The 24,368-nt window shown below is 48.0% G+C and overlaps 1 protein-coding gene across 1 annotated transcript in view; it reads left to right on the top strand.

The window, feature by feature from the left end:
- Positions 1-3,441: 3,441 nt before the first annotated feature.
- The window catches only part of Vmat (Vesicular monoamine transporter), a 36,522-nt gene continuing 15,595 nt past the window's right edge, over positions 3,442-24,368 (top strand). Inside the window, exons 1-5 of the mRNA XM_050193316.3 lie at positions 3,442-5,679; positions 5,739-6,119; positions 6,182-6,448; positions 6,697-7,025; positions 7,089-7,272. Coding sequence (XP_050049273.1) covers positions 5,574-5,679; positions 5,739-6,119; positions 6,182-6,448; positions 6,697-7,025; positions 7,089-7,272 — 1,267 coding nt within the window. The 5' untranslated portion in view covers positions 3,442-5,573. The remainder of the gene's footprint in view (positions 5,680-5,738; positions 6,120-6,181; positions 6,449-6,696; positions 7,026-7,088; positions 7,273-24,368) is intronic.

Below are 24,368 nucleotides of genomic sequence, written 5' to 3'. Positions count from 1 at the left end.
CTTTTTCTTTCTCTTTTTGTTCTTTAAGTTCGCGCTCATCTTTCTCTTTCTGTTCTTTAAGTTCGCGCTCCTGTTTCTCTTTTTGCTCCTCCCTCTCCTCAATGGTCTCAAGGCATTCCGACAGCTCGTCATCCTCAGCTTCTAACTCAAGAATAGCCCTTAGCAGTTCTGGTTTTTTGAGTTTGTCTGAGACATCCAGACCCAACTCTCTCGCAAGCTCCAGCAATTTCGGTTTGCGCAACGACTTCAAATCCATGGCTGCTCTGAATGCTGCTTTCTCTACTGCCTACTATTGTCTTGCCGCAAACTAACCCGGCAGCAACGACAACCCCAATTACCAGCTCTGTTTCTAACACTAACAAAAGCCTGGCAAAACTCAGAAGAAGAAAGTCCCGCACTCACCAAACCTTGCAGCCAAGACTTCAGCGCAGTCGTTCCGCTGCAGGCAACCAGTCATCACACAGGGCTCGTTGCACTGCTCCCGGATGGTCGTTGTGCTGCTCAGCATACAGTCAACCGCATCTCTTCGCTGCTGGCCTCCGTTGTCGCGATCTCACCGCTGGCAACCAGATGTTATAATCGTACCGCTGGCACGAGTTGTTGGGGTCTCGGTGCTGACGCCCGTTATTGCCAATGGGTCGCAAGCCCCAAGGGTAGCGTTGGCCTGGCGGCCTGGGGCACTGGAAGCATCCGAAGGTCCCGGCAAAGCAAGAGAAGACTGGTAACAGAACAACTTGTTTATTCTAACATAGCAAAAGAGCGGCCGGTCAGGTCGACCGAAGTGGAGAGACGGGAGAGCACGTAACTCAACAGTACAAATCGGAGCCTCTCTCCTGGCGTCCGGGGGCAGCTGCTCTTATACTCTCGGCGTCGCGGTCCAAAAGGGAAGGTCACGGGATGAAGGTCACGGGATGAAGGTCACGGGACGGCGGAGCATGAGCCCACGACGGCGCGCACGGTCGAGCCGAGAGACCTGCTGAACCGAGTGTAGTGACGCATCGCCAACCTTCACTTGGGGAGCTCCGCTCCCCGGCTGCCGCGCTTTGACAAGCGTGGGCACACACACACACACGCACACACGAAGACACGTGGCACTGAAACACGCCTGGACACGCTTGGCGGGAAGGCGTTGCGGCGGCGTCGAACGGGCCAAAATGTCCGCCGCTTTGAACAAAGCCCCGGCGTCCGTTGCCTCCGCGCCGGCATTACCGCGCGTTGTAGGCGAAACGTAACACCCTGAAATTATGTCCTTTCTGAAAGTTACACCCTGTGTTTCATATTCGTATGCTTATGTGATAGCAGTTTTGTATTACCGCAGTTTATAATGTATTCCATAAAAGCGTTTACCAATTTTGTCTGCTTTATTTTTCATGATGTGCGCACGTTTGTTGACCACATCATGGCTTTGTTGCTGTGAACGCCAAAAATGGGACCAAGGATTCCTGCCAAGTTGTCCAAAAATGACGTTTCTTCTTTACACCTTTCACATTACGTAACCAACGTGAAGAGCAAATGAACGAATGAATGAATGTAACCCCGCGATTGAGAGCTGCGTATTTTGCTCTTATTTATGATATGACGGCTAAATACAAAGTGTTTCATTACTGTATGCCACAAAACGTTGGCATCAATCCTGTTGTCACCAGGAAGCCCAAACAGGTAAGTGATTCAGTCGGAGGCTTCGCCGACGAGCCACGTTTTTCAAGTCTTCATGCGGGAGCTATGCATGAAGCGCTCCGAATATCTGGCTATTGACGAAACTGACTTTTTCATGGAGCTTTGGACGGTGACTAGCAGCCGAGCTTATGCCCACCTGGAAATTTTCCGTGCGAATAGAATGCACAACGGATGCTGTGGGCCACAGTTCATGTGCAATCTTGTTCTAAGGCTCGAGTGGTTGCCTTCACAACGTGACCCATTGTCGTGCGGCCCGTACGGTCCGCACGACAACGGGTTTCTTTCCGCTGGACACCGTGTGGAAAAGGGACTCTCGTAGGCTCTTGCCGCGCGTGTGTTTTATCTTCTAGCGACGGAAGACGTCCGGATGGCACCTGCACAACGGAAACCGAAAGCTACGCATCAGAAATGCGACAGTGTAGCTGACACGTACAGCGCTTGTCCACGAGGCAGTCTGTAGCAGATGGCGCGCGCCGGTGGCGGTCTTTGCAGTATTCGAAGTGCACGGGCGTCGCGCAAGCTACTTGACCGAAAGTTGAGTGAAAATGCAGGCTGCCTAGAAGGGAGTGTGCGGTGCTCCAAGAGACTAATGATGCCTTGGTTATGAGATAATAATAATAATAATAATAATAATAATAATAATAATAATAATAATAATAATAATAATAATAATAATAATAATAATAATAATAATAATAATAATAATAATAATAGTAAACTACTTCGTTAACTCTGCAGGCGCTACTATTTTACAGAAGACGGACTCGTACGTACATCTTGAAAGATGGGAGGGTGGAAGTGGGCATGTAACGTTCAAAGCCGGGATGCCTTGCCTGCTCTGCGCCATGCAGTGAAAATGCACTTGATATCAACAATAAAAAAAAAAATAGTACGCCCGGATTATGGATGACAGGTGCCCTTCTGATGTTGTGGTGATTTAGAAAACTTTCTTCCGACTAACGTTTAAACCACTGGGTCAACTCTACCCCCTGTTCGTTCAGAAACTAAGCTCCTCCTGTATGCCGAAATTTGCAGTATACATACAGGCGCACACGATGAATTATCTGCAGTGATGGGGTCTGCGCTACGCATTTACGTCCCGTCCTGCGTGCTGCCCTTTAATGACTCTCGGAATTATGAGGAATGCCACGGAAAGATACCAGCTATCTGATGACGCGGGCGCGAACAGGCGAATGCAAGAGTTTGTTCTATTTTGCGGTAAGAATAAACCTAGTGAGTTTTTTCCATCAAGGGTGCCCTGCTTGGAATTGGGGCGTGAAGTTCATTCATTCATTCATTCATTCATTCATTCATTCATTCATTCATTCATTCATTCATTCATTCATTCATTCATTCAGTGACACACACAGACACACAATGAGCAGTTAAAAGCGCACATATTACGAAGTGGACTCTAGTAAAAAATAGCAAATCGCTGATGGAAGCGAACATATCCATATTTGGGAGAGATTCTTCATAGACGCACACAGTTTGAACGAGTCATTGAACCAAAGAAGCAGCAAAATGTGACAATCAGTATCGCACAGGAAAATGAGCTCTCAAGAACAACGCTTTCAAGACACGAGAATGCCACAACTGGCTTTAAAGATGTATGTACGTTATGTAAAAATTATTTCCTGCAGCACGTAATATGCCAGTTAAAAAATATGTTGATGAAACAGCGAAACATGTTTGGCTTGATTAGCTTGCAGTGGGCATCTCAAGTTGCAGGTGGACGGGTAATTCACGAATCTTTTGCGATGCGAGCAGGCTCCGACAATCGGTAAGCCTTTCTACTGGGTCATAAGTGAATACTTGGAAAAACGAAATCGAATATGGAACTCTCAAGTCCGACACTTCTTATTCGGAACACGAGTATGCAACCATTATGCGAAATTTCGTATATTTGCGCACTCCCGTCCTTCTCGCTTAATTTTCGCGACGAGATACTAAGTGTGCAGTGTTTTGCCACATGAGAACGTTGGACGGTGGGGAACTTGTTGCTCTGCATGCGAAGTGCCTTCCCTGTCTTCCTGAATTGCCTCCATTCGCTTCTCTGTTTCTCCGCCGCTTGCGGCGAAGGCGCGCCTGACAGACGACCTCGACCCCGCGAGAGAGACCGCTGCGAGGGACAGTTACTGCGTGCGCCTGTTTATTTCTCTCTTGCTGTGCAGTCACCGCAGCAGCCATCGCACGAAAAAAGGCATCCATTCCACCTGCTTGCGATCGAAAGCACGCGTTCCGTGTCCTCGCAGACGTCTCTGTCCAGTGGAAAAAGTTGTATACGCGAAAAAAAAGAAAAAATGGAACGGGTCATCCGACGCCAACATACATTTCCTGTTGTTTTCGCTTGCTTAAAAACTGTAACGAAAAACCAACTTTCGTGAGCGTAGCGAAGGCGTCGTCATTGCTCCCAAACTATGTTACACTTAGTGGCGATGAGTCGGCCGGTTTTCTTAACGATTCAGATGATTCGCACGAGGCCAGCGACCGAGAGCGTGAGCACCGCGCTGCTGCAGACATTTGTGTCGAGTGGCGGCAACGTCGTTCCGCAGACTGCAATTTAGACTTGATGCAGTAACGACAGTGCGAGTGGCTATAATACATCTTGAGTTTGCTTTATTGCTTTGTTCTTGAATAATAGGAATCAACGTCCATGCCTTCAGCTTGAACTCGGTTGTTGTTTTTCATGAACTGCGATAAAAATGACTAGTTTGGCCACTGAAGAGTTTACTATTCCAAAATAGGATCCAAGATAATATCCCCCCCCACCCCCCACCCCTCAAAAAAAAAAAAAAAGAAGAAATGTCACCTTCCTTGTCTCCCTAACATTTTGCATGTATATACAAATTAAGCAGTACACTTGCAAGCTTCTACTTGCAAGCTTAATTGCGGGCAACGCATTGACACGTTTTATTTTTCTTTTCCGTTCGGGTTGTTTACACCAGCGCGTAATGTACAAAGCAAAGTAAAAAGATAAACGAAATCAGCGGGAATTACGAGTTGTGCTAGTGGTTTGTCGTAGCGTGCGCGAGCTCCCATAGACAGACATGATACAACGCAAAAAAAAAAAAGAAATAAGAAGAAGGAAAGAAAGCGCATCTTGGTTGTTTGTGCGCGAAGGGGCATGCGCAGATTTGCGCACAGAATAAGTGTCCTGCGAAACAAACATGCGATTAAAATTTGTGAGAACTCAAGCCGCTGTTCACTTTTCTGTCTGATGAGCAATAGAAAGCGGTGTGTTGTCACGTGGAGTCGCCGTCGCCCGTTTTTTCTCGATCGTGAAATTGCCTGCTCAACGCTAAGCGCACAAAAAAAAAAAGGCTCTTTTGAGAAAGGGCGTTTCGATTCTAGCTAAAGGCCGCGTGTTGCAGTTTGCGATGTCATTCGCGCCTGCAAACGAAGACCCCCCGGTCTGCATGTTGCGGGAAAGCTCTCCGTGACTAGAACCTCTAATCGATTGGCCCAACCTCTGGGCCCGAGTAGCGAATGAGACTGCGACTTGCTGCCTGGCTCCGCCGCGGTCTGTCATTGCATGAGCTGGTTCCGTAGGCAAGCGAATGGATGACGTAGCGGGTCGGCTGACTGGGCATGCTAAGTCTGACGCCGTGTACAGATCATGATGAGTTTGTTGGGCGCCCCGGTCTTGAGGGGGTGCAGCCGGGGCCCAGGGCGCAGTGCGGGGGTGAGGGGGCCGGCGGCGGCGGCGTTCGATTGGAGGGGGGTCGCCGCCGGCAGATGTCGCCCTCGGCGGCGGAGGGCCCGGGGCCGTGGGCCCCCCGCGGGGCTCAGTCAGCTCGGCGACAGCGTCCCGTGGGGCATGCCGGCGTGAGCGCGGGCACCTGTTGCGGCGCACCTGTTGCGAGCTCGGTGGGCCCGCAGCTGATCGATCGGCCATGCACCTGCTGGACGTGGTTCGCAGCTGGCGGGACTCGAGGCGCCTGGTGCTGCTCATCGTGGCCGTGGCCCTGCTGCTGGACAACATGCTGCTCACCACGGTCGGTGAGTGGGGAGGGCACGCCCTATCGATTCAGCCCCACCGATCGATTCACTCCCCGCAGTGCCCATCATCCCCAACTTCCTCTATGAACTGAACCTGCCCGCGAACAAGAACGACAGCGGCGCCGATGGCGGACCTGCGCTTCTGCTGCACCCACCACCAGCCACGGAAAGCAACGACTGGGAAGTGCCCGGCCGCACGCTGGTGCCGCCGGCGCCCACCGAACCCGAGCCGCAACCCACGTCTAGCACGCTCAGCCCGCAAGCGATGAAGACGCGCCACGACATGCTGAATAACGAGAATGTCGAGGTGGGCATTATGTTCGCCTCAAAGCCAGTCGTCCAGGCGCTCGTCAACCCTGTCGTCGGACCGCTAACTAATCGCGTCGGCTACTCACTGCCCATGTTCGCTGGATTTCTCATCATGTTTGTGTCAACACTCGGTGAGTAGCCTGCGCGCAAGCGCCGCCCCTCTGCCTGAATCCCGGCGTGCCTGTTCGCGCAGTGTTCGCGGCTGGAACAAATTACGCCACACTGTTCCTGGCGCGTACGCTGCAAGGCGTGGGCTCAGCATGCACCAGCGTGGCCGGCATGGGTATGCTGGCCGAGAAGTATCCAGACGACAGGGAGCGGGGCAACGCCATGGCCATAGCCATGGGCGGCCTCGCCCTTGGTGTCATGATTGGACCGCCTTTCGGAGGCGTCATGTATGAGTTCGTCAGCAAGAGCGCCCCCTTCCTCGTGCTCGCAGCCATTGCGCTACTGGACGGCCGTGAGTTGCCCGAGGGCTTCGTTCATATCTGTCCCTTGAACTGCCACAATCCCAGGCAGCTGCGATGACACGTAATCACGATGCTTACAATTGTGCTCAATTAGTGTCGCTCCTGATGGTTGAGTTACCAAAGAGCGGCGTGGGATTATAGCCGTTCTTTAGAGGGAGCGCCCTTGGACCCTAAAACTTGTGCCTATAGCACGTTCTCCTATACGGCGCCGGATCTTCTGCTCACTCGCTTCTCTCAGTATTGCAGCTGGTGGTGTTGCAGCCAAGGGTGCGGCGGGACATCGAACAGGGTGCCTCCCTGAAGGCACTCGCCCAGGACCCGTACATCTTGGCTGCGGCGGGAGCCATCACGTTCGCGAACCTAGGCATCGCAGTGCTGGAGCCGTCGTTGCCGCTCTGGCTGATGGACACCATGCAGGCGCCCCGATGGCAGCAAGGCGCCGTCTTCCTGCCGGCCAGCATCTCTTATCTGGTCGGCACAAACCTCTTCGGCCCAATGGGCCACAAGTTGGGGCGATGGCTATCCTCCATGATGGGCCTCTTCATCATTGGCATCTGTCTCGTATGCGTAAGTACGAGCGCACGCCGGCATGGCGACCCCATTTTCTCATATGCACCGCGCCGCTTGCAGATACCTATGGCGAAAAACGTGAACCACCTCATTGTCCCCAATGCTGGAATCGGTTTTGCCATCGGCATGGTCGACTCTTCAATGATGCCTATGTTGGGGTATCTCGTGGACATTCGGCATGCGTCTGTATACGGCAGCGTGTACGCCATTGGAGACACTGCATTCTGCATCGGATTCGTTCTCGGTGAGTGGCACCAGTCGGCGCAACTATTGCCTATATTCGGTACGGGTGCGTTCCATCTACTCAGTTGGTGGAGCGCGCCCCCAAACCTCCTCCTTGCCCCCCGCCTGCCCCCCGCCTGCCCCATCCTGTTTTCTTCTTTTTCGTTCCTTCCTGTCGCTGTAAAACAAGAAAGAAACGAAGCAGCAGACGCATCTATGTTTACTTCTCGGTGGGAAACCATTTAAAATAGACCAGAGCGCACCCGAGCCGCCCTCAGAGCTTTCGTTCTGACACGACACTCCGGCGATGCTCTTGACGGCACCGCGAGTCGACTGAGTGCATCGCTGCTGTTGGGTTACAGGAGTACGTTATCATTCATTCTCCGGACATATTATGACTACGTTCATCCCATTAGAGCTCCCTTTAACTTAAGCTTCCGGAAATGCATATAGAAAGTGATATTGAGCTGCCACATGTAGGTGCAACTCTTGCCGGACAGAAAGAACGTTTATAGGCAAACGTGTTCCAATAGCTTCTGTTTGCACTGAGTGCGCACAACAGAGAGGGCGATAAAGTTTATTGAGATTAAAGGAACCCGCCGTGGTTGCTCAGTGGCTATGGTGTTAGGCTGCTGAGCACGAGGTCGCGGGATCGAATCCCGGCCACGGCGGCCGCATTTCGATGGGGGCGAAATGCGAAAACACCCGTGTACTTAGATTTAGGTGCACGTTAAAGAACCCCAGGTGGTCGAAATTTCCGGAGTCCCCCACTACGGCGTGCCTCATAATCAGAAAGTGGTTTTGGCACGTAAAACCCCATAATTTAATTTTTTTTGAGATTAAAGGTAATCTGGGGGTGGTGCATTGCCCTGGCCCGCTGCGCTGCGCTGGCGCAGAGGAGGTGAGGGAAGAGGAGGAGGCACACGACTAGCGAGTCCGAACCTGTGCTCTGAAAGAAGTAGCCTGTAAAATAGATTTAATCCCGCGAAGGGCTTAAAATAGCGTTCAATATCACATAACGATTGGTTGTCGAGACGGCACATGGCATGTAGCTCACAGACTGGAAACTCTGTGAGTCGCATAAAGCGTTTGTTCCGATGTGTAAAATTGTAAGTGCCATTCCCAGCGTAAACCTGTGCAGAAGACTGACAGTGCTGCACTGAATTTTCGGTGGTAGCGTAAATGACAGGGGCTTACGTTCAAATTTCTGTGGTCGTCTGTGGCGATTTCCCCCGTTGCCTCAGTATCTTTCTGTCACTTTTCGTATAAAAATGAAAAGAAGGCAATCCGCATCCGCTCTTGAAAAGCAGCTCATGAGCTGCATACAATCAGCTGAGGCTTAGGATGCTCCATCTAGAAGGCCATCGAGAAGCAGCTATAGTATATCACGATGATTTCATTTCGAGCGAAAAAAGCACATGTCATCGAGAATATTTCTGAGCATATGGATATCTCAAATTCTCACCCCCCATTTTTTTCTTTTTTTTTTTACTGGCCTTGCAACTTTAGGAATATTCGTTCACTAAACCACAAGCTATATTTGCAGTATGTATGTGGCGACTTACTTGCATCGCTTTCTATGGAGCACTTATCTTCGAGTAAATCCTCCATTTCGGGCTAAAATTCTGTCTTCCACATTGGGAAGCTTTACAAATGTAAGCTGCATATTAAACGCCAGCATCATGAGAATGTCTTCCCTGGCATGCTATTGATTTTACGTGCTGTGCGTGTCACAAGTTATTTCCTATCAAGTTGTTGCTGCGACAGCAGTTGGAAGCTCGAAACAGTGCCCGTCCGTTCGTCGGTCATTTCCGTTACGCCGACGACCGTCCCCGTCGTAGTCGTCGTCAGGCCAGCCTCTTATCAACAGCTTCATTCTCGCGGTAGGACTAATATGGACATTAAGTAAGGCCTACCGCCGCTGCCGCCGCTGGCATTCTAACCCAGTAACCCAGTAACGAATTAAGGAGGAGCTTCGCCGTGGCGCATTCTTGGCGCTTGGCAATTTAATTGTGCGGGATTTTGCATTCCACACAGACTCCGAGAGTGGTGGCATCTCTGCATTTCGGAGATCGCAACATGCACTATTGTATCGGACGAGGACTACGTTGTGTGTGTCGCAAAGACGTTCTCAGGAAGATGGCCGTGGCTGCTGTGAGATTCCACTGCTGTTGCTGTACTAAATGTGTTGACCCTTTATTGCGATAGCAGTTATATGGACTCTGCAGGCGCTTTGTTGCTGCCGTCGTCGCCGTGATGTTCCGTCCGAGGGCGTTAAATTCGTCGCCGCGCGCCGTACGCTGTATGTGCGAGTGAAAGCGTGCGAAGGGGAGCCGACGATGGTGGCTCAGTCTCGCGCGCGCAAGAGAGGAAAGCGGGTAGGAAGCGCGCCGTATTCGATCGCGTGCCAGGCATTGGGGGGGGAGGGGAGAAAGGGGGGTTCAACTCCGGCGGAAACTGCGTATGACCCTATCTTGAAAGTGATGAGGCGCACCTACAGGTGCGCCGACGGCTCACAGCTTCGTGTGCGCTCTGTTCTCGCCGCTCAGTTTGCGTTGAAACAATAGGCAGCACGAAGGTCACTTCGCTTGCTGCTGCTCCCGCGCTTCTTCGCGCCACTGTTTTGAAAGCAAGTGTCCGCGGTCATCGATTGGGATGTGTTCACGTTTGCCTGTGCTCGCGTGACAGCATGCTTGTTAATTTAGTTAGTAAGCGAATATTTGGAAGTTTATGCTGCCTATAAAACTACTATGCTTACTTAGTATAGCTGTCTACTAATTTGCTATCGCAATCGATGCTTCGCCTTTCGGGGGAGACTGCAACTTTCCTTTTTCTGATATGCTAATTTAACTTTGTAGAGAACTCTGTGATAGGAATAGTCTAAAGTTCACAGGAGTATGTGGCAACGAGACCGCAGTTCTGCGGACAAGGTAACGCGAAAAACAATTTTTTCAATTTTTTTCTCTTGCATTTCATTGGAACTGTGCAGCGTATTAATTTTTGCCCCCTATTTTCTGCCAGAATTCCTGCTTCATTTCGATTAGCTTCATGAGATCAATTGAACAAATTCTTCCTCCCTTATTGACTGATATGCGCAACTTTATTTTAACGTAAGCACTGTCCGCGAGTGGCCATCGCAAGACCGGTCGTCTCGCTATCACACCAATCGCTATCATGAGTGGCTGGCGCCCGGACGCACGGACAATGGGAAAACGTTTTCATAGTTGTGGATACGGGTCATTTGATGGGTATTTTCCGACGTGCTGGTTTCTGTTTGCAATGCAGAACGCGTCATGGGCGCTGCTCGCTCTTACGCCTTCAGTGTACGTAAGAGATTTTAAAGTATTACGCGTTCAAGTTAATTTGCGCGCTTTCGTAACAGAAGTACGTCGTAGTATTCCGAATTATGTCTCAACACACAGAAAAAGGTTCGCCGATTTTGCCCAACCATTCAACCGAACAAAGTGTGGTGACTGAAAGGCCTCCTGTTAAATTCTTCAACGATGGCTATTAAATTAAGGCTGATACGAATATAATAGAAGGATTAAAAGTCATATTGAAGATCGTCAGTTTGCGTTTCTTGGTTCTGCCGAGCTGATGCTTTTGCTCTCACTTCAGGCAGGCTTCGCCTCAAAGCTTTGCCTGCCTATGCCAGGTGGTGCATGGTGCAAAGTCGCGAAGCAGCCAATGTCTTCTGCATAGGTGTCAGCAGAAAACTTTTCACCACGAGGCACGAGAAAATGCTGGAAGGTTGGACGCACGCAATGTTGTTTTGAGACTATTCGACCGCTTTGACCCCGAACGCAATGCGCTATACTTATTCAGCGCCGCTAACCAAATATACCTTTACTGTCCCTAAGGTCCCGCCGGGGTAGTGAAAAAAACGTTTCTGTGCCAAGCTGCACAGCTGACAGTCAGTAACGATCAGCTGTCGATGCTCTGCATGCACTTACCTTTTTGTTACACGAGGCTGGGAATGCATGTTGAATGTATCATATTTATTATTGCGATGGCAACTATATGGACACGCTAAGCCAATTTTCGTCGGCATCGCCGTGACGTTCTGTTTAAAGTCCGAGTGCGATAACATCGCGGCCGCGCGCATGTGCTGTGGGTGCAAGGAAAAGCTTGCGAGGGTTCATGAGCCGAGGACGGTGGCTTGATGCGGCGGCTTCTTCTCGCGCACGCAAAAGGGAGGGGGGGTGCAGGTAGATGTGCGCGCGCTTGAGTATCCTAGGTTAGTGCCCGCTTTTCCTCTTCTATTCCTGCTGCGAAAGCTGAGCGCGGCCGCCCGCGCCCTATCTTGGAGTTAATCTGCGACGGGTTCAAAGCCTAGGCAACCCGAGATATCTGGTGGCTTCGTGTGCGCTGTGTTCTGGATCGAGCGCCTAGTTCGCATTAGAAAGTTTTAGTTTAGCATTTGCAACCGAACGTAAAAGCAATACGTATGTAAAGAAATAGCGTCATCCCCACTGCGCATGCGGTTTACCCGCGCTATGATAACGTACGTTATTTGGCGAGTTTAACGTCCGTAATGTTTACGGACGCTAAGAAATAGCGTTGTCGAACATGGCGGCACCCATGGCTCCCGCTTCAGCGTGAATTCTCGTGATGGCTACGCTCTCCCTCGTGTTGATCGCCAGTAAATATTGTAATGAGCTTTCGCTTTCTCTAAACTCACCTGAAAGGTTAGGTATGAGCGCATAGCGCGTCCATTTTATGAGATCGTTCGCCGATTCTGGCGCCCGTACGCCTAACGAGACAGGTCCACATAGCAACAGCAGGATCGTTGCTAATGGATCGTCTTGGCTTGGATACGTTTGGCACGAGGCGCCAGACGGCGCCCTGTTTTATAACGTTTTCTTTACGTTTGTGTTTCCGTAAGGTAAGCTAAAAGGCTTGAAAGGACACGCACCGTAACGTCCCGCAAAGGTGCTTACGTTTAATGTACGTAAGGTGACAAACGCTATTCTAAAACTGTCTATTGAAGTGAGAGGCTGCCCGAAGGGGAATTCGCTCATGCCTGCTGCCGCTTTTCATCACGCCAGCATTCTGAGAGCGAGTGTCCGCTGTCATCGATTGAGATGTGTTCGTGTTTATCTGCGCGCGTGTGAGAGCGTGCTTGTTAATTTATTTAGTAAGGGAATGTTTACAGCAGTTTATGCACCTGATAAAGCTACTAACCTTACTAGGAATTGCTGTCCAATAAGTTGCTATCGCAATTCTTTGCCTTTCGAGCTTAACTGCAACTTTTATTAATTAATTAAATGAATAAATAATTAATTTATCTATTCATTTAGCACGTTTTCAAGGCACGTATATATTATACACGAAAGAGTGGTAACATGCAAATACAAATATGGCATAGTAGTAAAATAGGACATTGAGTTGGCAGGTGGCTAGTGAAATGGTGGTCTTAAAGTTTGATGGATCCGTAATGACAGCGGTGGATTCAGGAACGTGGTTCCATTCGATGTACTTGCAAAGCAAAAAGAAAAAAAAAAGGAGAAGGTTGCGACCGGGATAACGTATAGCGATTCTATTCCAATGCCGTTTCTTATCGCTCTTCGCCAGTGCACCGACGAATCACGTTATCACCGGAAACGAAGGATGATATGAAAGGAACGAATTATGGGGTTTTACGTGCCAAAACCACTTCCTGATTATGAGGCACGCTGTAGTGGAGGACTCGGGAAATTTCGACCACCGGGGGATCTCAAACGTGCACCTAAATCTAGGTTCACGGGTGTTTTCGCATTTCGCCCCCATCGAAATGTGGCCGCCGTGGCCAGGATTCGATCCCGCGACCTCGTGCTCAGGAGCCCAACACCATAGCCACTGAGCAACCACGGCGGGTGCTATGAAAGGAATAGAATCGAGCGGAAAGGAACAGCCATGTTACATCGGCAAATATTTCTATTACAGAATGGCACAGCAAATTTGTGTATGTGACCAGTTCGGGATGAAATATAGGTGGAATATGCAAATAAGTTTTTGTTTTAGTATCGGGTTGTGATTGTAAATCTTCTGAAAAAAGTCAGAGGCTTCTGCACTTGCGACACGATGAAATATCAGACACCCAAGTCAGCCACCTTTTCGTTCGTAAGTGTTCTTTGTCTTTCCTCTTATGAACAATCCTAGCATAACAGATTTTTGGGAAGACGAGCCTAGGGCACAAATTGACAAAGTGCTTCGTTCCTAAGTGTTCTTTGCCATTGGCCAGCCGCCTTTTCTAATAATATAGCCAGCGCGCGCCGTGGTTGCTTAGTGGCTGTGGTGTTGGGCTGCTAAGCACGAGGCCGCGGTATCGAATCCTGGCCACGCGACCGCATTTCGATGGGGGCGAAAACACCCGTGTACTTAGGTGCAGGTCAAAGAACCCCAGGGGGTCCGAATTATTCCGGGGTACGGTGCGCCTCATAGTCAGATGATGGTTTTAGCACGTAAGACGCCCGAATTCTTTGATAATATATACAGCATCATGATTTGACATAATTTTCTCCTACTAACAAAGCTAGCGTAAGAGCTTTTTTTTTTGGGGGGGGGGGGGGGGATACTGGTCCTGTTTGATAAGTGTAACGCTTGCGTGACAATAATAATTAGATTTAATAAAGTGGCATGCGCGATTTAGAATATATCCTAAGGCAAGGATTAGTGATGCTTGAACGGGATGCCCGATAGCAGAGGCATATTTTAACTTTGCGAAAAGAATTGCTTCATATAGTGCCAGCTTTAAAGGCGGTAGACGCAACGGGAAAAAATAACTTTATGTAAGTATCCTAGCATGCAATTAGCGTTAATAGCTACATAGTCAACATGCTTTTGCCATGAAAGATAATTAGTGACGCTTCGTTCGTATACCTTGTTGCTTTGCGCGTCGCAGTTGGCTTTTATTCCCATAATTTCCGCGGACAGTTCCTATACCGGCATAAATGCAATGATGCGTGCTGGGGACTTCGCCGCCAGTGTAGGCGGATCTCTTCGCCCGAAGCCATTTGAGGGCGATGAAGGAAAAAGGCCAAAGCTTCCTTCGTTTGCGGCCTCACACTGTGACTTCAGCGGTTTCGTCGTCGCATTCGAGCCACAGCGAAGGACGGTGTGAAAATGGATCAACGTGACACACCGATTGGTTTAGTAATCACTGCAGCGCATGCCTGCTGCGTGTGGCATTCGCTTCGTGTCTTCGTTATAGCAAGCAGGCATTGTTGTGTGTCAGCCTAACGCCAGTAGAAGTACTCCATCGAAATCCCTTTTTACCGCGAGAGCGTTGCATGGTCCAAGCTTTGCAACCGACAAAGCACTGACTATGCAGTATTGCCTAACTTATGAAAAAATTAAAAAAAAGAAAATATGCTGGTGCCACGTAACTGTACAGAACCAAGGTAATGTCGTTTGCCGTCGCTTGGAGCAAGGCGGACTATTTCTCACATTTCGCCTAATTACATAATTAGTTATTACTAATCAAATAACTTCTGAAAAATTATAATCAGGTCAAAAATGTCGATCAGGAAGTTGTAGGCCACCATGAAAAATTCCTGATCCATTTTTTTGTTGCTTTACACGTGCAACATAAAAGCACTTATTGAGCAAATGAAATATGGATATATTGGGCTGCCCGATGATGAATCGAGGTCTCTGTGAACTGATTGTAGCATACAATGAAGACTGATTGCAGGAAATTAGGTAAGAAGAACCCAATGCGAGTGACCTTTAATTCAAAGTTTTACATGTATAATCTTCGCGAGCGCTCCGTGAAACATAATTTACCTGTTTGAAAAGACATTGAAAAGACGTTCAGTCCAAAGGGCGTCCCATCTGTGATCACTTTGTATAGACATGGCACTTTATACGCACCTGCGGCGACACTTTTTCTTTGAGTACTTCAGTTGCGGTGTCACATGGGTTTTGACAACCAATTTCTGAGGTAGTGAAAATTGTCTGACGAACGGATGCACCTGAGGCGGAATTCACAAAGCTTTTCGTGCGTAACTGTTCCTTGCCACTGGCCGATTTCCTTCGCTACTAATACGACCAGTATCAGAATTGGCTGGTATTTTATTTTACAAACGATTGTAGCGTAAGTTTGTGAATACGGGTCCTGAAGCGTTCCTGACAGCTGGCAATATATAACACCATATTGTTATATAATTTATTGTAAGTGTGCGTCCGTCCTTATATGATTTACGGCGAAGCTGGCTGTCGCCGGCGACCAGTATAAATATAGGCGCTTATGTGACATCATTTAGTTATGTGTCGAATGCCTTATAAAGGAAGGTGCAAATTCGTGGGAACAAAGTCGAGGCGAGTGGCTGCAATCAGCCGCTGCAAGTGATCATATATAAAGGTAAGCTGTCACTAACGTCAAGCTCAGTTATATTAATGCCCGTATTTTATTCCCTTTCATCAGATATATCCGAAAATATGGAGCGGAATGTACTGATTTGAAGTTACAACACAAAACAAGTCGTTCAAGGGGACCGCTATCGAGTATTTTATTCGCTTCACTGTAGCCATTGTTACGTAGTACGAAACAATTTTAATAAAGAATAAAAAAAATGCATTGGTAAGCGAGAAACCTGTTTCAAAGTTGAAAAAAAAAAAAAAGAGCGCACACACCAGGCATCTCGCTGTGTGCGCGTGTGAGATATTAAATCCGTCGTACGACCCGTCGTATACCGATAACGCACCCAACAGGCTTCCAACAAATTTACAACAAATTTACAACACGATCCGACAGGTTCAAACAGTCTGAGCAGCTATCTTTCCGACGGTTTCACCCAATGGATAGGATGCTTCTCCACTACGCAGACGCGCCAATTCTGGACAACCTCTACATATGTAAACGCTATTCGACGTAGCAGGCAGCGAAAAAACGACAGGAGAACATTAAGTGACGTACTTGTATAGATAACCGCGAAGGGAAACAAAGCTGTAAGGCACTTGCACCATGCAGTGATCGCCAGAGCGATTGGACGGACGTGACATTGCCCGTGGAAACCCACGTGCGTAGTCACTCGTTTTCGGCGGAGCTTCAATTGTCTCTTGAGAAAACTCTAACAAGGAGTGAGCTCGTCCCTTTCTACTCACGTACGGCCGACTCCAGGCAAACGAGCAGATAAAAACCTTCAACCTTGCTTCCCGCGTATATACGTTGCTATACTAGCAGTCTATATGCGTGCTGGAATTTCCTTCGATCAGTTTCTCTTTGTGCGCACGTGTATGTGCGTCGTACAAACCTGAAAAACAGGATTTCCCTGGACAGTGGAACTTCGTGTTTCGTTTTTTTTTTGCTCATTCGCGTGCAGAAGCAAAAAGCCTCGGTGCGCTCAAGCAGAAAGGCACAAATAAAGACGAACGTACCTGCGTCGTGTATTTTTGAGAGCAGAATCTACAAAAAGACGCTATTTCGTCGACGTCTCTCGTAAAAGAGAACAACGGACCAGACTACTGTAACTATTACGTTCCAATTTTTTTCCCTTTCGCGCTTCGTCAGTGGTCTGGGCGGCGCTCCGCCTACGCTATTAGCAGCATCGACTGGTCATGAGTTTAGAATGGTATAAGTAAGGAAGAAAACAGAACGAAGGGAATCGTTACCTTGTACCGGCCTTGTTCGCTACAAGACTCGACCTGCTATCGCATTCCCGTGCACTTTTAAAGCACCGTAACAAAACAAGTTTCCTGGGCTCGTATTCACAGTAAGCTTTCTAGGTAGAATTGTTTGCTAGGGCAAATTCCAGCCAATCCTGATGCCAGAAATATTATTAGCGAAGGTCCTCAGCCAATGGCAAAGAGCACTTATGCGAACGAAAAGCTTTGTTAATATACGGCCCCTGGACTTTTGCCCTGAGCTGCTTCTAATGCTATTTTGAACCGAACATTCAGTTTCTGGACAAAAGGCTGAATTTCGTGTTTGGGCATGCAGAGGATTTACGTGTATCAGATTCCTTCAACGAAAAAAAAAAGTCTTCCCCCCTCCCACACTCCCACCTAATCGAGAGTGACAAGTACCTTCGTGTGTAAACGTCAGAAGTGCAAATGTTCAAAAAATTAAATTGAGGGGTTTTACGTGCCAAAACCCCGATCCGACTATGGCGCATGGGCAGAGCAACAAAACGCGTGTTTACAATATTACGAAGAGTGGGACCGGATTGTTCTAAGCATAATATTACGTCTTGGGAAATTGCGGAAGGCTATAAAGTACAGGGTCACAGCTGATTTCACGGTATTCAACGATGTAAGAAAACCTCAGCTTTTCGCATAAGACATCGTCCTATCACCCGTCGCATTATTTTCTTCATACACTTTTAAGGAAATCGGTTCTCTTAAAATGCTTGCTTTTATAAAAGCGCGGCAAACTCGTGCGTCTATAACCGTCTTCTCATTATTTGACGTTTCAACATACTATTTGAGAAAGGCAGCCCGTAATCTTTGCGAACACAAGACACTGAACTGCCCGCGGTAACCTCGTGTCCTAATGACAGCATTTGGGACTTGACTATAGTTCAGTGGTAGGGCGCCCAGTTGTAGTGCTGAGGGAGCCTGGTTCAAATTTCAACCACCGGAAACACTTTCTTCTGCATTCAAGAGACACCAGATGAGTCCAGGCAGACCACGAACCACAGCCGCAAAGTCAGCTGAAAAATGCAAACAATTATTCGCATTAAATATCAAAGAAAAAAGATAGAAACAACAGGAAGAGCTGTCACACATTGCTGCATGATAGTCAGTTACTACGCATGGCTTTACGTTTCGCTTTCGCTGGATTGTGGATTTCCTATCTGGAACCTAGCATAAAGTGAATCATTTACACAGCGCGGTCGTTTCTGCATTGGAGTCAGTCTGAAAGTGGAACCAGTCTGAAAGCTGCGGCAGATGGTGGTTGCACGGCACAAACATGTTTGTCGGCAGCCAGATCACGGAGCCACGAATTCTTAAGTCCGTCTGACAAGTGTTGTGCGCGGCGTCGACCAAACCTTTGTGTCGACTGAGCGATCGAAGAAGGCTTACGTCGGTAAAGAGGCAGGATTTAGAGGGCCGAAGCCTTTGAGAACTCTGGCCCTGTAGGGGCACGTTGATTAGTACAGAGAGTCGACTGAGTGTGGCCTATCGAGGCGTTGTCCTCCTAGTAAGGCAATCACCAGGGAAGGTGGCTTAAAAAGACAGCGACGTTAGTGCGCCATTCATCGCCTGATGAAGTGGAAATGAATAACTGATTTACCAGGAGTGGCGTCGAATCGTTGTACACGCCGTAGATTGCAAACAGATCAAGCCGAGAGCGACACTGCCCAAGTCCGGTCTTTGGCGATAGCAATTTACACTTGTGAGTCTCGTTTCCGGAACACAAATATTCCTTATAGTGGTGACATGCTTTTGACAACGGTAACGCATCCTTATTAAAAGGGCCTTGCAGAATCTCTGTGCGTCTTTTTTTTTTTTTTTGCTTGAGTACTTCTTAACGTTTCACCATCCCGTTTTGCGCCATAGTCAGGACTGCTACGTTGTTGGAGATGACAACCACCAGCCGCAGATTTTCTTGAGCGAGAGAGCACTACAAGTTCATACCTGAATCGGCGACGGAGGTTTAAAAAGAGCACCTGATGCCTTGATATCACTGGCGCATTCAGGGAGGGGGGCACCTCCCCACCACTCTTGAGACATGCCAGCATTAGTGTTGACAGTACTGAGAGAGAGAAGTGGTTCCGTGTTAAAAAGGAAAGGTTAGCGCTATCTTCTGTAGCCCTGGAGGGAGCACGGCTCAGGGCCAGAAAGTAGGGAGCGTACAGTGGGAACCCCCAACCACCTGTGAAGACTACTATGAATCCACCTAGGAGCGTTGCAAGGCTGTATTAATAAGGGTGCAGCGAGAACCCTTTCCCCCGCTACCTCTGAAGGCTACCATGAATCCACCCAGGGGAGTTGCAAGGCCTTATTAATGAGGGTGCAGAGAGAACCCCCTTCCCCCTTTATCTCTGAAGGCTACCACGAATCCGCGTAGGAGCGTTGCAGGGCCGTATTAATGAGGGTGCAGCGAGAACCCCTAACCCCTTCCCCCCTTACCCCTGAAAGCTACCATGAATCCGCCCAGGAGCGTTGCAAGGTTGGATTAACGAGGGGTCATAATGCTGTGACAAGAATTAGGACCACAGATCAAATTCTCTGCACGGGATCATTTGCTAAACTATGTGTCTGTGCCGGATATTACTTCTCACATCCGTACCGTATGCTTATTTCCAAAGCATTATGCTTCTACTGCTTTATGTCCGTTGCCGAGATTCTGGGAGAATAAAGCCGAAAAAAAAGAAGCATAGTGAGATTAATGATTAGATAATATGGTTTTAGTTGTAATCATTTTTGGTGGATCTCAGGAAGCTGTGGGCTGATTATTATTGCTCTGGACTTCGCTTGTGCACGTATGGCAGAGAAGGTAGCTTTCGGGCTGCTACACAATGTTGGTCTTTCTTTAAACAAAATTTTTGTCAAAAGCACTTTGAGCTCTTTGGGTGCACAATTCCTCAGGCACAACAACAAAGAAACCTTCTTTTTCCGCAGTAACCAACCTTATCTGATGCTCGATGAAAAAAAAACGTGAAGCCAATGTTACTTCTTTGATTGCACTAACTGTTTGCAAAGCCAGAACAGTGGCATGGTACAGTAGAATAGGTAGATGCCCTCTGGATGTTCAAGCAATTTTCGGAAGCATGAAGCCTTCGACAGGACACTCCCGAAGGATGGCCCGTATACTGAACTCGGAATCCTGGCGACAAGTCCGTTTTTTCAGGGACAAGCTACTAGTTTTGTGCGGGATAGCCCCGTCTGTGGAAGGCCGACGAATACGTTTTCGGGAATGGATTAGGATTGCAGAGCAAACCACGGAATTCCTTTGGGCCCGTGCACGTCTCTCGTTAACGAAGAAGGATAAGACTACACGGGACCAAGGAAAAGTGTTGGTAATCGGCAATGAACAACTCCCAGGAAACATCGAAAACACTCTGCGCAAGGGACCAAAGTTTGCATGTGAACCTGATTTGTCACCTCCGGAAAAGTCAGCTTGTCTAGATACATTTCACGTTGGGTCACTGAAGACTTTCGACCAAGATGTGCGATTGAGTGCGTTGATGTGATTGCAAGCACAGTACCTCAGCAATGTAAGTCAGACAACCTACCTGGTGGGTCGCGTTTTTTCGTCGAGCATCAGCTATTGGTTACTGCGGACTAAGAAAGTTTCTTTGTTGTTGTTCCTGAGGAATTGTAAACCCAAATAGCTCAAATGCTAGACAAACTTTGGCATATAGTATATCGCCACTGCAAGCTCTGCAGTTAAATTAAACTGTCGGAGCAGGATCAGCACGAACGCTTCTCCTGTACCTCTTGCCACTTTCACTGCTAGTGCGTTTTTTTTTTAGAGTACGGTTGAAAGAACAAGTTCAGGCAAACTGAATGAACAACATTGAAAACCTGAAGCGACAATCAGATAGGGAAATTGAGCAGCTCTGCGTTTTGCTTTGAAGATGCTGGGCTCATTGGAAACGGTTTTAGGCGCAAAAATAGGACACGGACAACAGAATAAAAGACAACAGACAGGCGCCTAAAACCGTTTTCAAAAGCCATGAACCAACTAGCTCGGCAGCAGACGTTACTAAACTATGCTGAGCTCAGTGTATAGCTTGCCCGTGCTTGCAAATCGTTCCGGCAGCATTAAAGTTCTTGAGGGGAACTAGTGCCGTACATTTCCTGACCTTGAGTGTTGGTATATTTTCCTGTCTTTCGAGCTAACTTTCTCGCAGCCGCGTCCAGTACGCGCGCTCGATTTGGTTGTATATCACGTGCTGCGTGCGCTTCTACTCTACGCCTCGTATACGCGTTCTACAACACGCACGTGCCCGCATGGCCGGTTGAATTAGCTTGCCAGGCACGCACGTTATATATAACCTTCTTCTGGCCAGTCGGTGTTTAAAGGCGTTAGTGCTTTAAGCACCTTCAGCGACTGTTTCGTTCGAAACCCTTGCGACAAAGTGCGTCGCTTTTCTTGTTTTGCTTTTATGTTTTGTGCATGCGTGAGATCACAGCGAAATAGGAACGTAAAGTGGCGAAATAGACTAAAACACCGGAAACTCCACCGAGAGCAGGACGCTCTAACACGCGCGCGGAGAGGGTCTCGCGCGATAAGGCGCTTATTCGCGTCTTCGGGGACGCGTATGAGAGAGGCAGAAATGAGAGAGGTTCCAGGCCATGTTATTCGCCGGCTGACGAGTCTTTCCGCGAGCAGCGCGATTCGGCTGCGCATCGCGTCGCTCTCAATATGAGCTCTTTCCACGCACGCATCCTCAAGCATGCGCCTTAATTCTCAAGCTTCCTGGCAGCATTGGTCGCTTTACGAAAATTCAACCACTCGGTGCCTAGTAATTTTGTTTTGCTGTCTAGCAAAATGAAGAAATGGAGCCAGGTTTTGCGTACATGCATGCCTCTCTTTAACACGTGCTGTAAGAAGTGGACTTGTGCATTTACACATGCCGCGAGAGTGGCGCTTTCCTTTATACACCGGGTGTCCCAGTTAACTTGGACCAAGATTAAAAAAAAAAAAAAAGCCAGGAGCTCTAGAGAAATTGTACAGCCTGCATAGTAACCGTTCTCATGCGCACTTTCAGCCATTTTTTTTCATCACTAAGTATTAATTGATTAATTGCTTTTAATTAGTGAACTTTTCAATTATTGCTTGAATCGCGAACATATTAATTCCGAAGTTGTAGGACACCTCAAATAACCTCCGAATCAAGCATTTGTTTCGTGCTCAGCTTTCCCTCGTTGGTTTTTCCGAGAAAAAACAAAAGTACGCGAAACATCCCAAATACGAAATAGATACGCGCTCGCGCGCTGCTACTCAAGCGCTTCCAAGCGAATAGCCACGGATACACGGCTTTACTAGCGGCGGCAGCTCGATGCAGGGCTTTACGCTATGTGGTGGCCGCGGAATCATGAGAACACGCCGCCGACGCATTGATAAGCCTTGTATACGGCGCGGCGATAAACGAATGCAGCCGTATATCTTTCAAAGGTTGCTTGGAGGCGCTTCAGTACGGCGCGCAAGCGCGCATCTATTTCATATTTCGCGTATTTCGTGGGCTTTTGTTTTTTATTGGAAAAAACAACCAGACACACTTCAGCGCGAAATAAATGCTTGATTCGGAGATTATTCAAGGTGCCCTACAACTTTGTAATTGATATGTTTGCAATTCAACCAATAATTGGATAATTAAAAGCAATTATTTAATTAATACTTCTTGATGAAAAAGATACTGGCTGTACATATACACAACTACGGCTATTATGCATTCGGCACGATTTTTCTAGAGCTCTTGGGTTTAAAAAAAAAAAAAAATCTTGGTCCAAGTTAACTGTGACACCAGGGTATACGCGAGTTGCGTTATCTGCGAAAGATATTTGTGCTACTTATACCACTTGCTGCATTTAGCTTAGACGTTTCCAAGTGACAATCTTCCAAGTCATGCTTTTTAGTTGAAGTGTGCTTCTATTTTTCTACCCTTCGAAACGGAAGTTATTTGCTTCGAGAGCTACAACAACGTTATAATTCGTGGCACTTTCGCGATTTGTATTTACTCTGCAAGTGGGCAAAAAATTAAGAATGACCAAAACTAACAACGGACAAGCAATCGCACTGCCTGCACTATTTCTACATATATCGTCGGTGATGTGATCGACTTGTTTTGTTTTGTGTTATGAGTGGCTATGGCCATTGTACGTTAATCAATTGTTCATGTGGCGATGTGTAATGGTATGGGGTCAATGCTTTGCATATTACCTCAAGCAGCAATAATCGTTTCCCATTTTGGGCTCTCCGCACAGTATGCAAAAATGAAACGTGTTCAAGACTGTACAAATAAGCATTGGCATTACGCCGTTTCCATAGGCCGTCGGTGACATGTATGGGGCTACTCAGGTTGCGTCATAAACTGCTGTGAGCGCTTTGAGATATGTGACGTGTCATAGCGCACTTGCTCAATGACGCACCTTCGGCGAGTTAGCGGGAACAGTTGTGACAGCATTTCTTTTTCGGCCGCCTCTGTATCATAGATAGCGTGTCAGAGGACGCCGTGGATGATCCACTACGTTTTAACGCCATCTATTTAAGAGTGAGCGCCATGCGTTGTTCTCACCCGCCAAGCACCGCATTTTTTGTTTAACGGGTTCAAAGGTAAGTTGCACGTATGCTCTACCAAATGACGACGCCACTGCACCTTCTGCAAGAGCTTAGTGCTTCACTCGGACTTATCCGGATTATCCCCCGGAGATAACTCCAAGCCACCCACCCCCCCGCAGCCACTGGTCGGGGCAAAGCGGTCGCTCTAAAAAAATATGCCACAGACCCGAACACGAGCAACAATGCTCACAAAAAAATAAGCCACTTGTGGAGCGGCAGCTTAACCAAAAATGGAGCTGTTGTCGGCTCGCGCAAGAAAGGTGTCAGCAGCGCTTCATCTTCCGGCAGTCTATACTAATTAAGAGGAGGGGCGTGTTCTTGTCACTCCGAGCTTACAGCTCGGAGTCGCAAGAGTAGCACATGTCTGCGGTTTAGTGCTCTTGGATATGTTAACGCTGAGACTCTTCCAAAAGAAGTGTAGTAACAGTGGCAGAAACGACCGTTCGCATATATAATTCCAGGTTTAAGGCATTAGGAACGATTATATCGAAATAATATGTACTTTACGTTATTGCCTTCTGAGTTTTACGTTCTTAGCTGCGTCGTTGCACGTTAAAGTGCCATTTAAGCCGACAGAGCCTGTCTTCCTATATTTTTTAAAAAACGAAGGGAGCAATTATATGATCACCAGAAGCAGAATTCACAAAATCAAGGGCCCTATAACGTAAAACTGTTCTAATCTGTTCTTACTCCAATCTCCTGACGTCAAATTTACGTAACCACTGACGCAAGCATCGGGCGGTAACCCGCAGCGCTGTTAGAAAAACACAATCAAACGCGCTTCTCGGTTGTAGGATGTCACTTTCTTTTGCGTTCAAAGCGAACAGCATTTCCTACATTGAGCAGTTTTTTTTATGTGATTGGCTGATGGAGAGAGTTTAGATGGGGCCGAGCCAGCACAG

This window comes from Dermacentor andersoni, chromosome 1 (assembly GCF_023375885.2).
Source record: "Dermacentor andersoni chromosome 1, qqDerAnde1_hic_scaffold, whole genome shotgun sequence".
NCBI lineage: Eukaryota > Metazoa > Arthropoda > Arachnida > Ixodida > Ixodidae > Dermacentor > Dermacentor andersoni.
This window is presented reverse-complemented; position numbering and strand designations above follow the sequence as displayed.